The following is a 15,396-nucleotide window of genomic DNA, read 5'->3' as shown; positions in this document are numbered from 1 at the left end:
ATTGTGCAAAAGGTATTACTTTGGAGAACTGTGTCTGTGATTTGGATATAATGGCTTTTCCCTTTTCCCTTGCCAGGATCCTTCAGTGACACAATTGACCAATGCCAACCAGAACAACTTAGAAGAATTCAATCCATTCACGGAGAGCTCCCGGCTGGTATGTTCCTTAAAAGGTTACTTTAGAGAGGTAGTGATTTTCCTCAATGACCACAGTTCTTTATCCAACCAACTGTTACTTGCCTCAGAAAACAGCTCTCCCCTTTTGTACCGTTAGCAGGAGCTCCTTAAATTTTGTCCAGATTTCAAATATATGAGGGCTGATTGAAAAGTAATGAGACTGGATTTTTTTTTTTAAATTAAGAATCAGATGACTCCACAGGATCTGAACATATTTTTTTCTTTTTCAAAATAGTATCTTTCACATTCAATACATAAACAATTCAAAGATGCACAGTAGATTGTTTTGCGACATCACCTTTAGCACTGTGGCTGTCAATGTTTTTTACTTCATCGTCTGAAGAGAGCTTCTTTCCGCCCAGTTATTTTTTCAGTGTTGGAAATTTCAGTAGTTTCATTATTGCTCTTTGAGACAGTCACTGAAACACTTTGATGTTTCACTTACATATACTGACGGTTGTCAACATTTGCCTATTTCTGATCTGAGGAAGCTAATCGAGCAATGCACTGTTTGTCCAATAAAAAAAGGTATTACCTTTTATTCCTTTTGTTTTAATTCTTTATACAGTAGTATCTCAAGTTTAGCACAATTCAGTCACAGACATGTCTTCTTCATCTGCCATGACGAAATGTACGAAGCTCTTCCTCTCGCTGTGACCCAACAGTGAAGACTATGGCAGTCCAACTGCATATTCATAAATGTCAGTGTATGAGCTTCACGAGAACCAGCACAGTGTTGCCGCATCGACTTCTTGGAAAGAAAAACAGAGGCAGTCTCATTACTTGTCAATCAGTCCTCATACATACAATGCCTTCTAAGATCTGGATTATAGGAACCCTTCAGAGGCAATGGGTAATATGAGGATAATCTGTGAAACAGTCTTCTGTGGAAGAGGAGTAGAAACTTAATTTAAAGCATAAGCAGTAAATCTCATACATCCATGATCTTCAACCCAGGCAGTGGATGTACTTTTGGAAGAATAAGCCAGATCTGCATCTTAGAGCTGCAGGTCTTGGATGCATTTGGTGCTGCTGCAGTTAAACAGCCTGACTTCCACTGGCTTGGTTACTGTAGGTGGTGAATTAGTGGAACAGCCTCCCATTGGAGGTGGTAAGAGATGAAAACTGTAAATTCAAAAAAGCTTGGGATATGTACATAGAATCTCTAATGGGTAGATTGCATGGATGGGCAGACTTAATAAGCCCTTTTTGTCTTTTTAATGTAGGATGTGGATACAAGCCTTCTTGGGGCAGAGGGTGAATTTTATAATGAAGAATGATTGTATGAGTCCTACAGGAATCCTTTCCTTATCTTCCTGGCATATGAATGTAGCTCAGTGCTTAGTTCTTCATAGATGGCAGGAACTTCCCTCCCCCCAATACCTCTTATACAGCAACTCAATTATGCTTCCTTTTGAGAAGCACCCTCCCCCCAAGCAACAGATCTTGATAGATAAGTTTCCCATTAGTAGCAGAACTTCATATTATAAACCCCAGAGTGAGGGGATCAGCTGCAAATGGCGGTTTCCCTGTACTGTCAGGGCTGTGTGTGCAGGATTTACACCATTGGTCTTTACCTACAATGCTGAATAATGATCTCAACTTAAGAACAAAAGAATAGCCATAATGGCTCAGACCAATGGTCCATCTAGCCCAGTTTCCCGTTTCCACTGTGGTCAATCCAGGTCACAAATACCTGACAAAAACCCAATAGTAGCAACTCTTTCTGTGGAAAGCAGATCTTATGCAGAGCATTCCCTGTCTTATTAAGAGTAGGTCATATGAGGAGAGACATCACTCTTCACTTGAGGTTTCAATGGAAGCAGGTCCCATAAGTGATGAGCCTTAAAATGTATCCATATCCACCAAGGACCTGCAATATTTTCTCACTATTGGAATCCAGACAGTCACTAACAAACAGAAAGAAATAGGTAACACTTTAGTAAGACTTTTCTTTATTTGTCTAGACAAACCCACCTCGGACTACTATGCCAGCAACAGAGCCCACAACACCCTCACAGCCTGCTGTCCTGCAGCCCTCGGTAGAACCCAGTCCAAAGGTATTGTATCCTAAAATGATTGCCAAGCCACTGTTCTTCCATTATTGTTCCTCAAACCCCATACTCCCCCAAACTAGAAGCAATGCATAGAAAATCATGTGTAAGGTACTGTATAACAGGGTGCCTGGGTTGAAGCTGTGACAGCACATAGGCACATGTATTACATCTATGTACCTGTGTATAAAATAGTCTACCAAAAAGAATTGAATTCTGAGGAGCATTTAAATGGAAACATTTACTGGATCTAGACCACTATAATAGGTATATTATCTTCACCCAATCTAGGATATTTTAGACTCTAAAACATTTTATCTAACAAAACCTTTTTAGTTTTTCTATTTAAAACTATCTTTAAGATGAAACTGAAATAATATAAATGCGGCCAGAAAATAAATTTGCCTTAAAAATGTTGAGGAAGACTGAAGCACCCATTTTCCATTATTGCACATCTCGTATTGTGAGATAAAATATTTGAGTCTTAAATACTCTAGATCGGCTGAAGATATATAAAAAAAATTGCCTAACCAAAAGCTTTTGAGGCAGGGGCAACTTTGGGTATAAGTACAAATAAGAACTGACGTACTAAAGTGCATTTATTAAATATGCACATAAATTCCAAACCCACCCCTGGTAATAGCAATACAAATAGTGCTATGTTTTCTGAGTGCCCACTTATGTGTATATCTCCAGGTAATCATTTTAAATGTCTATTTAAGCTTGTAAAACATTGTGTTCTACATGTTCAAGTTAATTCCAAAATTACCCCCTAAGTGGCTATGTTCATATTAGGACTGTGGGGTTGGTATGCCAAACCTTCAACATGGACTCCTCTGTTGTCCGACTACAACTCTGACTCTTACTAAGTCAGGCTTTAAATTTTTTGTTCAGGATCTAAAATGATTTATCCCAGGACAAGCAGGCATGATATTCTCACATGTGGGGTGACGTCATCTACGGAGCCCCGGCGCGGACAGCTTTTCAAGCAAACTTGCTAGAAGTTTCAAGTTTGCACACTGCACCACGCATGTGCGTGCCTTCTGCCCACTAGAGGGCGCATCCCACCTCGTGGTCCTCAGTTCAAATTTTTCCGCGGAGCAAGAAAGCCCTGTGGATCTGAGCTCCAGTGTTTTTGCCTTCTAGCTGCCGCGTTTAGTTTGTTTATTGATCGGATTAATCGCGGTGCTGCTTTATTTTTCGTCCGTTTTACAAAAAAAAAAAAAAAAAAATAATAATAATTGTTTTTCGTTGGGCTCCGGGGGCTCCCGGAAGCCTGAGCCGGGGAACGTCGGTCGTTCCCGGCCTTCTTCTTTTTCTCGTCGATGTCCCGTCCTGTTACGGGATTCAAGAAATGCAGCCGGTGTGAGAGACTACTCTCCATCACCGACCCTCACCGGTGGTGCATTGTCTGTCTTGGGCCCGAACATCCAACAGCCTCGTGTGATCGCTGTGCTACCTTCCAGAACAGGGCCCTCCGTCGCCGTAAGGCCAGAATGGCGGAATTGTTCGCGGTCGACGCGCCGCCCAAGGCCTCGACGTCGGCCTCGGCTTCGGCCCCGGCCTTGACCTCGGCCTCGGCGTCCTCGGGGGCCTCGGCGTCGCCTCGGCCCTCATCTTCGAAGCCGTCGTCATCGAAGCCAACTTCGGGTAAGTCCTCTGTTCCATCCCCTTCAGCAAAGAAGCCATCCTCGAGTCAGGCCAAAGCGGGTGGGTCGACCCCGACCCCGCATCGGACCTCGACTCCGCACACCCCGAGGGAATACTCGAGACCGAGGTCGCCCTCCAGGGAGTGTGCCCCGGACTCGGAACTCCCCACCTTCGTGGGGATTCCGGCCTTCCAGGATCTCCTTCGAGCCTTGATCTCATCGGAGCTGTCGGGAGCCCTGGAAGTGCTGCAGCGTGCTGCGGGCCCGGCGGCGTCGACCTCGGCCGGGGCGCCCCCGGCCTCGGAGGCCCCGGTCTCGGCTCCCTCGACCTCGGGAGCCCCGGCCTCGGCGACCTCGGTCTCGGGTATTGCGGCCCCCGTCCACCTCGGCCTCGGCCCCGCCCCGGACCTCGACCTCGGGGGAGCCTCCTGAGCGCAGTGTCCGCCCAAAAGAAAAGTTCCGCAGAGTGCGCCGACTTTCCTCCTCGGCTTCGGGATCTTCCCCGGACGCCTCGCCCTCGAGGCGACCTCGGACGAGGCGCCGATCGAGGAAGCCTAAGCGACCCCGAGGCTCGCCTCGGCGCGATCGTTCCTCGTCGTTCGGGGGCGAGGCGCTGCAGGTGTCGGAGTTGCGCCTCGATAATCCGAGGCTCCTCCGCTCACCCCGGGGAAAGTCTTCCCGTGCCGCCTCGCCGAGGAAACGGGAGAGGACCCCACGGACCCCGGGATCCTCCCCCAGGGACTCCCCTAGGAGGATGATTTCACCCTCCCCCTCGAGGGCCGTGGAGAGAGGATCCTGGGATTCAGGATCGGTTAGGAATCCTCAGTATTCCCATGAGGCCTCCCCCCGCTCCTCGGCGGGACGGTCGAGAACCCCGTCCCCCCAGGCTAGGCCGTCCTCCTTCTCATCTTTTGTCCAGGACATGGCCCAAGCCCTGGGGATTGACCTGATGGTAGGTTCCAAATATTCCAAGGAATTTCTAGAGGAACAGGACCTTCCCACTCCCCCTAGAGAGGTACCTAGACTCCCTCTCAACAGTGTCCTCCTGCAGACCTGGCTGAAGAACTTGTCGAGCCCTCTTACAGGCACGTCTGTCCCGTCAAAAATGGAATCAAAGTACAGGACGATTCCCCCGAAAGGGTTTGATAAGGCGCAGCTCTCCCACCAGTCCCTCCTGGTGGAATCTGCCCTTAAAAAATCACAGCCCTCACGGGTTTCTGCGGTGGTTCCACCCGGCAGGGAGGGGCGGACCCTGGACAAGTTTGGCCGTCGCCTCTATTCAAACACTCTGATGGCCACCAGAGTTCTAAATTACTCCTTCACCTTTTCCTCCTACTTGCGTGGGATGGTGAAGGACCTTCCTCAATATCGGAACTCGTTACCGGACTCCCAAAGAGCAGGATTCGATAAGTTTATGTCCAACCTGTCTCAATTGCGGTTGTACCTATTCCATTCAGTGTACGACACCTTTGAGCTGGTTTCGAGGGTGTCGGCCCTCGCAGTGGCCATGCGCCGCTTGGCCTGGCTTCGCACCCTCGACATGGACCCAAACCTGCAGGAACGTCTTGCAGACCTGCCCTGTGTGGGGTCCGAGTTATTTGACGAGTCTTTGGAGGCGGCGACCAAGCGGTTGTCGGAACAGGAACGCTCTTTAGCATCCCTGGTCCGCCCCAAACCTAGGCCCCCGCCGCAGAAACCTTTCCGGCCTCCGCCGCGCCGGTACCCCCAGAAGTCGACCCCGTCTTTCTCAAGACCGCCTCCGAGACGTCCGTCTCAACGAGGCAGAGGGGGACAAACCCAAGCCCCGGCGCAGGGCCCTTCTAAGCCCGCGCCTTCCTTTTGACGGGCTGAGCGGACGGGGCGGGTTCCCCTCCGCACCTTCACCAGAACCCCTTCCCATCGGGGGGCGTCTTCGGTCCTTCCGGAAGGCATGGACCGCGATTACCTCAGACGCTTGGGTGCTCCGGATCGTCTCCGAAGGCTACTCGCTCAATTTTGTGTCCTCGCCACCGGACAGTCCCCCAAATTTAGCCTTGTGCAACCGGTCGCAACTACCGACCCTTCTGACCGAAGCCAAAGCTCTCCTGAAGCTTCGGGCGGTCGAGCCGGTCCCCAAGGACCAGTGGGGGACGGGATTTTACTCCCGTTACTTTTTGGTCCCAAAAAAGACCGGGGACATGCGCCCCATACTCGACCTCAGGAAGCTCAACAAATGCCTGGCCAGGGAGAAATTTCGAATGCTATCTCTCCCGGTCTTGTATCCTCTTTTGGAGGAAGGGGACTGGATGTGCTCCCTCGACTTGAAGGAAGCATATACCCATGTCCCGGTGCACCCCACCTGCCGAAAATTCTTACGATTCCAGGTGGGAGACCTACACCTCCAGTACAGAGTCCTGCCCTTCGGCCTGGCCGCGTCCCCACGAGTATTCACGAAGTGCATGGTAGTAGTGGCGGCAGCCCTGAGGTCTCGCGGGCTCCATGTGTTCCCTTACCTGGACGACTGGCTCATCAAAGCCCCGACCAGGGAGGAGGTTATCTCAGCGACCCGACAGTCTATTGCCTTCCTGCAAACCCTCGGATTCGAGATAAACTTTCCAAAGTCTCAGTTGAGGCCGGCTCAGTCTCTTCAATTCATAGGTGCGGTGCTGGACACGGTGCGCCTGCGCTCCTACCTTCCGACCCAACGGTTGGAAGTCTTGGTACGGATGAGCCGCCAGGTCTCTCAACTACCAAGGGTGTCGGCCAAGCGCATGATGATGCTGCTCGGCCATATGGCCTCGACGGTACACGTCACGCCATTTGCGAGGCTGCATCTGAGGATCCCTCAGTATACACTCGCATCACAATGGCGCCAGGAGTGCGATCCGGAGTCGCGCCTCATTTCGGTGACTCCGCTTTTGCGGAAATCGCTAAGTTGGTGGACAGACTCTTCAAATCTGTCCACGGGACTAATGTTTCGCACTCCCCCATTTCGCAAGGTCCTGACCACGGACTCCTCGGACTACGCGTGGGGAGCCCACCTCGACGGTCTTCGCACACAGGGCCTGTGGTCGGCAGAGGACCGTCGCTGTCACATCAACGTGCTAGAGCTTCGGGCCATCTTCCTAGCACTTCGAGCCTTCGTTCACGTAGTACAGGACCAGGTGGTCCTCGTCCGCACGGACAACCAAGTAGCAATGTACTATGTGAACAAACAGGGGGGAACGGGGTCGTGGCCCCTCTGCTCCGAGGCCCTTCGCCTCTGGGAGTGGGCGGCCTCCCGGAACATCTTCCTCCGGGCGGTCTACATCCAGGGGGAACTGAATTGTCTGGCGGACAAACTCAGTCGACTCCTGCAACCCCACGAGTGGACTCTACACTCAGCAGTTCTGCACGAGGTCTTCGCTCGCTGGGGAACGCCACAGGTAGATCTGTTCGCCTCTCCGGAGACACACAAACTACCACTGTATTGCTCTCGGATGTACTCGCGGGATCGTCTGGAGGCGGATGCCTTCCTTCTCGATTGGGACGGGAAGTTCCTCTATGCATTCCCTCCTTTCCCTCTGATCATGCGAACGTTGGTACATCTCAGATCGTCCACGGCCACGATGATTCTCATAGCTCCTCGGTGGCCGCGTCAGAACTGGTTCTCCCTACTGCTCCAACTCAGCGCCAGGGAACCCCTTCTTCTGCCTGTCTGTCCTTCTCTGCTATCTCAGAATCAAGGATCCATGTTACATCCCAATCTGCAGTCATTGCACCTGACAGCTTGGTTTCTTGTTCCCTGACCCCCCCGGACCTGTCTCAATCAGTGAGGGAAGTGCTGGAAGCCTCCCGCAAGATCTCGACGAGGCTTTGCTATTCGCAGAAATGGACCAGGTTTTCCACCTGGTGCTCATCTTTCCTCCTGGACCCGGTATCGGCCCCGGTACCCTCGGTTCTGGACTACTTATTCCATTTGTCGCGCTCTGGCCTGAAAACCACTTCGGTGCGTGTCCATCTTAGTGCGATTTCCGCCTTCCACCAACACCTGGATGGACGCCCTCTGTCTCTCCATCCCTTGGTGACACGCTTCATGAAAGGATTACTCAGGGTTTGTCCCCCGCTCAAACCTCCCCCAGTCGTATGGAATTTGAATGTGGTTTTAGCTCAACTGATGAAACCACCCTTTGAGCCACTCAACAAGTCCCTCTTGAAATTTCTGACTTGGAAGGTGGTGTTTCTGATTGCCCTCACCTCCGCTAGGCGGATTGGGGAACTACAAGCCTTGGTTGCGGACCCACCCTTCACCGTATTCCATCATGACAAGGTGGTCCTCCGCACCCATCCTAAGTTCGTCCCGAAGGTTGTTTCTGATTTCCACCTCAATCAGTCCATTGTCCTTCCTGTGTTCTTCCCTAAGCCCCACTCCCATCCTGGCGAGACGGCGCTTCACACGCTTGACTGTAAGAGGGCGTTGGCATTTTACCTTCAACGCACCAAGTCCCATCGGAAGGTCCCGCAATTATTCTTGTCCTTCGATCCCAATCGATTAGGGCACCCAGTTTCCAAGCGCACTCTGTCTAACTGGTTGGCGGCGTGCATTTCCCTTTGCTATACTCAGGCTGGCCTTCCTCCCCCGGGTCGAGTCACGGGGCACAAGGTCCGAGCAATGGCAGCTTCGATAGCCTTCCTCCGTTCCACCCCGATGGAAGACATATGTAAGGCTGCCACTTGGTCTTCGGTTCATACATTCACCTCTCACTACTGTCTGGACACTCTGTCCAGGAATGACGGCCGGTTTGGCCAGTCAGTTTTACAAAATCTGTTTTCTTAAATTTGCCATCCTCCCACCTGCCCTTTTTGGTTTGGCTTGGAGGTCACCCACATGTGAGAATATCATGCCTGCTTGTCCTGGGATAAAGCACAGTTACTTACCGTAACAGGTGTTATCCAGGGACAGCAGGCATATATTCTCACAACCCGCCCACCTCCCCGGGGATGGCTTCTAAGCTAGTTATGGAACTGAGGACCACGAGGTGGGATGCGCCCTCTAGTGGGCAGAAGGCACGCACATGCGTGGTGCAGTGTGCAAACTTGAAACTTCTAGCAAGTTTGCTTGAAAAGCTGTCCGCGCCGGGGCTCCGTAGATGACGTCACCCCACATGTGAGAATATATGCCTGCTGTCCCTGGATAACACCTGTTACGGTAAGTAACTGTGCTATATCTCTTTGTCTTGGATCTAAACTTTTATTTATAGTAAATGTATCATTTTATACTTGGATATTTATTATAATGTAAGCTTTTATTTTAAAACTGGAGTCGGTACGTTTTTACCTACTCCAACCACCCAAAATTGCTTCCTACTGCACGGCCCTGGTTCATAATACATTGGGAAAACCTCTTATGCTTTTAAGAAAAGTTTTAAGCTTTGGATGCTTTGGGAGTGTGTGCCACAGTGGTTAGAGCTACAGCCTCAGCACCCTGAGGGTGTGGGTTCAAATCCCTTTCTTCTCCTTTGACCCTGGGAAAGTCACTTAATCCCCCCATTACCCCAGGTACACTAGATAGAGTTTGAGCCTGCTGGGACAGATAGGGAAATATGATAAAGTACCTGAATGTAAAACCACTTAGGATATAAGTGGTATATAAATAATAAAAACTAACAGTAATTTTTCCTGGAACCAACTCCTATTCCTTGGAGAAATGGGAGTTGGGAATACCATGGAAGTATTATTCCCCCACCCTGTGAGGGATCCTTGGTTCTCCTGCATTAGCAGGACATGCTAGCTGCCCCCACCTCCTCCTCACTGCTGCATTAATTTCCGTGCACAAAGCCTCAGGCAATGACTCCTACGCGCGTCCTGCACCTGAACTGGAAGCCTTCTGTCTGAAGGAGATAGCCAGACGGTAAAACTCCCAGGGGCTGCAATGAGGAAAACATTGCATCACCCTCAAGCCGGCGCAGTGTCACCATGAGCTGCATAAAATGACCAGGCGGGCCGGATTCGGCACGCGGATCTAGTGTTTGACACATGTGCCTTAGAACATAAGGATACAACAAAGTGAAGGCAAGTGAAATGTCTATACCACCTGGTAATCACATTTATTATAGAAAGGCAATAAAACAAATGGTTCTTCAATGGATTCACAATACATGCATCAAAAGTTCTGAATTGATGGGATCAAATAGTCTATTGAGTATTTGTCACCATTTTAGGTGCAGGTTAGGTGTGACCAATAATCACTTCCATTTGAAAGCTTATAGAGATGGGCAAGCTAGATCATGCAGTAGGCGAGTTTCATGAGTCTGATGTGCCTGAAAGCATAACAAAAGACCAGCCACAATAAGTAGTACAGAAAAAGTCTCATTAGCTGCTGCTCTCATGGCTTAGCTTTAAAGCTACAGACCCAGAATCGTGAGTTGTGTCCCTATGTGCAATCTTGCCCAGAACAAATATAAATGTTCCTGGGATTTGTACTTATTTTATAAAAATAAATACATAAGTACATGAAATAAAATCAATGTGCATTCATTAGAGCAGGGTAAATTTGTGTGGAAGCTTTCTAGAGGATAATTTTATGATCATTTGGCATCCAGTGATCACTTCACGGTGTGGTTTAATATTAAGACAGGTGTAGAGAAGGCTTATTTGAAAGTGAAGCTTCTAGACTTTAGAAAAAAAACAAAAAAAACACTGTTCAGATGGGGGATTACATCAAAGAATTGTCTGGATGGGAACACAATGGGCAAAACTGAAAGGAGCTATTGTAAGGGCAAAAAACCATTTTCTAAGGAAAGTAAGTAAAAGTAAGAGGAAAAGAAGGCTGCTTTGGTTCTCAAAAGTAGTAGCTGAGAAAGTAAAGAAACAGAGGTTAGCATTCATAAACTACAAAAGATCGCAGAAAGAGGAAGACTAAGCAAAAATATCTGGAAAAGATAAGAGAGGCTGGCTGAGTAGTCAGGAAAGCAAAGATGTAAATGAAAGAAAAAAATAGCAGACACAGTAAAACAAGGAAGACGAGACTTTTTTTTGTTGTTGTTGTTAGATATATTAATGATAGGAGAAGGGGGCGTGGCTTCGAGGCGAACGAAGATGGCTGTGTGAGGAAACAGCTCCATGGTGACAGGCAGCTTGATTTTAAAAAATAGCGGTAAAAGTTTAAAGGAAAGACAAAATTAGTGAGAGAAAAGAAGTATAAGAATGGCGTCGGGCAGACAAAGTAAATCTTCTGTGGCTGGAGCTGGATCGGGGTCTGTTAAAAGATCAAAAATTGACTCCACTTCCCCGCAGATGGTGCCATTGCCAGCAGATGAAATTGATAACAGAGATCTTATGAGAGAAATACAAACAATAAAAGATATTGTTTTGGAACATTCAAAAGACATAAAGGAGGTGAAAGGAGAGATAGTGAGTTTAACTCAAAGGTTAAATGCAGTGGATTTGAAAATGGAATGTTTAGAAAAACGGGTGGAAAAATGTGAGGAGGAAAAAGTACTGTGTAAAAAAGATCATAAAGAAATTGAAGCATTAAGAAGGGATTTTGTGGATTTGTCCAATCGTGCAAGAAGGAACAATTTGAGGGTACTTGGATTACCAGAGGAGATTGAGAAGGGTGATCCTATTACTTTTCTGTTAAATTTCCTACCTAAGATTCTACCAATTCAAAGTAAGTTTCCGTTGGAGATAGAAAGGGCGCACAGAATTCCAGCAAAGAGATTAAGCAGCCGAAAGGGACCGCGACCTTTAATATGTAAGCTACTTAGATATCAGCAAGTAGAAGAGATCCTGAAATTAGCAAAGGAACATAAAAATAGGAAATGTCAGGATGCAAAAATATTTATAGTCCCGGATTTTGCCAAGGAAACTGCATATAAAAGAAAACAGCTATTAGAATTACGCCCACAATTGAGAGCAATGGGTGCCAGGTTTGGATTAGTATACCCGGCTATAATGCGGGTGACTCATAACAACAAAACTTTCAGTTTTGAAGAAGCAGGGAAGTTAAAAGAATATATAGATAAATGTGAAAGCCCGATGAATACCTAAAATGAAAATGAAGATATTAATGAGAAGTCTGTTAATGTTTTAATAGTGTGATGCATAGGTTATGTTTATTTGACTTTATTCATAGCGGGGTATTGTTTTTGAATATAAAACTGTCATTTTTCATTACTTGAGACAGTTGACTGTGGGGATTGGCAACATTCTGAATTGAGCTCGAGGCAATTTAAATATGGGGAGTGGTAACATTCTGGATTGAGCTTGAGGAAACTTAACTGTGGAGAATGGCAGCATTCTGGACTGAGCTCGAGGCAATTTGATTGTGAAGATTGGCAGCATTCTGGACTGAGCATGAGGCAATTTAACTATGGGGATTGGCAGCTTTATGGTTTGAGATGGAAGTAATTTAATTAAGGAGAATGGCATTATTCTGGACTGTGATTATGGTAATCCAACTGTGAAGATGGGAAGCATTCTGGACTGAGATTGAGGTAATGCAACTATGGAGATTGGCAGCGTTATGGTCTGAGATGGAGGTAATTTAATTGAAGAGATTGGCAGCGTTATGGTCTGAGATGGAGGTAATTTAATTGAAGAGATTGGCAGCATTCTGGACTGAGCTCGTAACAATTTAAAGGTGGAGAATGGCAGCATTCTGGACTGAGATTGAGGCAATGCAGCTGTGGGGATTGGCAGTGTTATAGTTGGAGATGGTGATAATTTAATTGAAGAGATTGGCAGCATTCTGGACTGAGTTCGCAGCAATTCAATTGTGGGGATTGGCAGCATTTTGGACTGAGTTTGAGGAAATTCAACCATGAGGATCGTCAGTATAATGGACTGAGCTAGAGGAAATTTACCTGTGGAGATTGACAACATTCTGGACTGAGCTTTGTGGTCAATGGAATTGAGAAAGTTGCTGAGTGATCTGCTGGATGTGGATTGGTAAAGACAGTTTAATGAAGAACGTCTGAATTGGAATAGTCTGGACTGCTGATCCATATAGAAGAGAGAAGATCATAGGTTTGATGTCTTCAAATGAGAAATATGAATGATGATATATAAAGGCTGTCTAATTCTTGGAAAAATGGAAATGACTAATGTGTTAAATGATTATTCTAATTTTTGAAAGGGGTTGAAGGGTAAATGTAAAGGGTTATTTGTATAAGTGAGGAGGGGAATAGGAGTTAGGATTATAGTATTGGAAAGAAGTAAAGGGGAAAGGAAAAAAAAAAGAGAAAGAGAAAAAAAGGGAGAAGAGAAAAGGAAAAAAAAAAAAAAAGGAAAAAAATATAATAAAGGATATAAAAATGCCTTTGAAATTTATTTATAAGTTATTAATAGATTTTTTTATAGAGTAATGGGGAAGGTTTGGGAAATACATATAAAAGATTGAAGTTTTTATTTCTTGTATGTTATATGAGATACTCAGGGTTAGATGGGAAAAAAAAGATAGGAGGAAAAGGAGAAGAGGAAGAAATTAAAAAAAAATAAATAAATACAGAAAAGGAAAAAAAAAAAAAAATTAAATGAATAAAGAAGGAAAATATATATATATATATATATATTTTTTTTTTTTTTTGTCTTTTCATTGCTAATAAGAAGTTCTAGGGAAGCGGGTAGATTAAGTATGATGTTGCCTGTGGGGAGTTTTTCTTTTACATAGTCAGTATGTGCGTTTCGAAGTCTTCATTTATGATGGGGGTGGGTATTTGGGAGGGACAGAGAAGGTGGGGAGGGAGGGTAAGCTTGTATTTTGGTTTAAGGGAAAAGGAAAAGTTTATAATATATGTTTGAGAAGGATATATTTGTATATTATATTTTATTTATATAATGGGTTTTAAAATTTTTTCTTTGAACGTAAATGGCCTCAATCATCCAATAAAAAGGAAAAAGGTATTGTCATATATTAAGCAACAAAATATAGATATTTGTTTTCTGCAGGAGACACATTTGTCTGGAATAGTCTATGAAGCTGTCAGATAATTGGGTAAAGCAATGTTTATATGCACCAGCGATAAAAAAGAAAGCAGGAGTAGCAATATTAATTAATAAAAAATGTCCAGCAACATTTAATATGGTTAAAGCAGATCCTCAAGGAAGGTGGTTACTTGTTGACATGAGCATGGGCAATAATACAATGGCGTTACTAAATGTGTATGCCCCTAATTCGAATCAAAGTGAATTCTTTAAATCTCTACAACAATTAATTTTGCCACTGGCTACTACTAATTTAGTGGTGGCAGGGGATTTCAATGCTGTTATAGATCCAATAATGGATAAAAAGCCTAGTAGAATTATGAAATCAATGGGATTAGATAATTTGATACAATCATGTAATTTAAAAGATATATGGCGTATTCTTCATTTTAATGATCGGGAATTTACATTTTGTTCACATGTTCATCAATCGTTTTCAAGAATTGATTATATTTTTGTTTCAGATCAGATGGTACAGCAAGTTGTAAAAGCTGACATAGAACCAATAGTAATATCTGATCATGGTGGTGTGTGGATAGAAGTTAACTTAGTAGATCAAGATAATTCCAAACCTGTATGGAGGTTTGATAATACATTGATTGCTGATTCTAAATTTTGCACAGAATTTCAGAACAAAATTAGTGAATATTTTTTGTTTAATGATTTAGAGGAAATGTCGATTGAAATTTTATGGGATGCTTTCAAAGCAACAATGAGAGGACAAATTATATCATATTCTGCATATAAAAAGAAACAACTAAGGAAGCAATTTGTAAGTTTGGAAAAAGAAATTAAAAATTTAGAATTAAAATTGATTAACAAATGGGAACAAGCTACATTTCAAATATTGTTAAAAAAAAATGTGAATATAATGAGATTTCCTCTGGATTAATAAAGAAAGATATTTTTACTCAGCAAACGTTGTATTATGGTAGTGCAAATAAGGCTGGAAGACTATTGGCAAATTATTTTAAAAAAAAAAGGAAGGAGAAAATAGGTATAATTAAAGATGAGTTAGGGAATTCTCATTCTCAAATTGGAAGTATATTAAAACAATTTTTGAAGTATTATAAGTCGCTGTATTCTTCTGAGTCTTATTTAAATAAAGAGAAAGATGGGTTGGATTTTTTGAGTTCAGTTGAAGGTCCTGAGGTTCCTGATCATATAAAAAGAAGTTTAGATGAACCTATATCACTAAAAGAATTACAAACGGCATTGAGATCCCTTAGAGCTGGGACCGCTCCAGGTGGAGATGGATTTACGGTAGAGTTTTATAGAGAATTTCAAATTTCCCTTTTACCTTATTTATTAAAATTATATCAGGATCAACTGAATAAAGGTTTTATATCAGGCACTATAGCAGAATCTTTAACTATTGTTTTGCCAAAGCCAAATAAAGATCCAACATTGGTTTCAAACTACAGGCCTATATCTTTAATAAATGTAGATGGTAAATTATTAGCTAAGATTTTAGCATTAAGATTGGCTAAAGCTCTTCCGCATATAATAGGAATGAATCAAACTGGATTTGTTGCTCAAAGACACTCTTCTAATAATACTAGACTGGCATT

General features: G+C 44.8%; 1 protein-coding gene across 1 annotated transcript in view; it reads left to right on the top strand.

Annotated features, from left to right (window-relative positions):
• Positions 1-15,396, top strand: part of SCAMP2 (secretory carrier membrane protein 2) — a 52,636-nt gene that overhangs the window by 17,798 nt on the left and 19,442 nt on the right. The window contains exons 2-3 of the mRNA XM_033921013.1: positions 77-157; positions 2,145-2,237. Coding sequence (XP_033776904.1) covers positions 77-157; positions 2,145-2,237 — 174 coding nt within the window. The remainder of the gene's footprint in view (positions 1-76; positions 158-2,144; positions 2,238-15,396) is intronic.

The sequence above is a fragment of the Geotrypetes seraphini genome, chromosome 14 (genome assembly GCF_902459505.1).
Source record: "Geotrypetes seraphini chromosome 14, aGeoSer1.1, whole genome shotgun sequence".
NCBI classification, from domain to species: Eukaryota; Metazoa; Chordata; class Amphibia; order Gymnophiona; family Dermophiidae; genus Geotrypetes; species Geotrypetes seraphini.
Note: the sequence above shows the minus strand (reverse complement) of the source record. Positions and strands in the feature narration are given on the sequence as shown.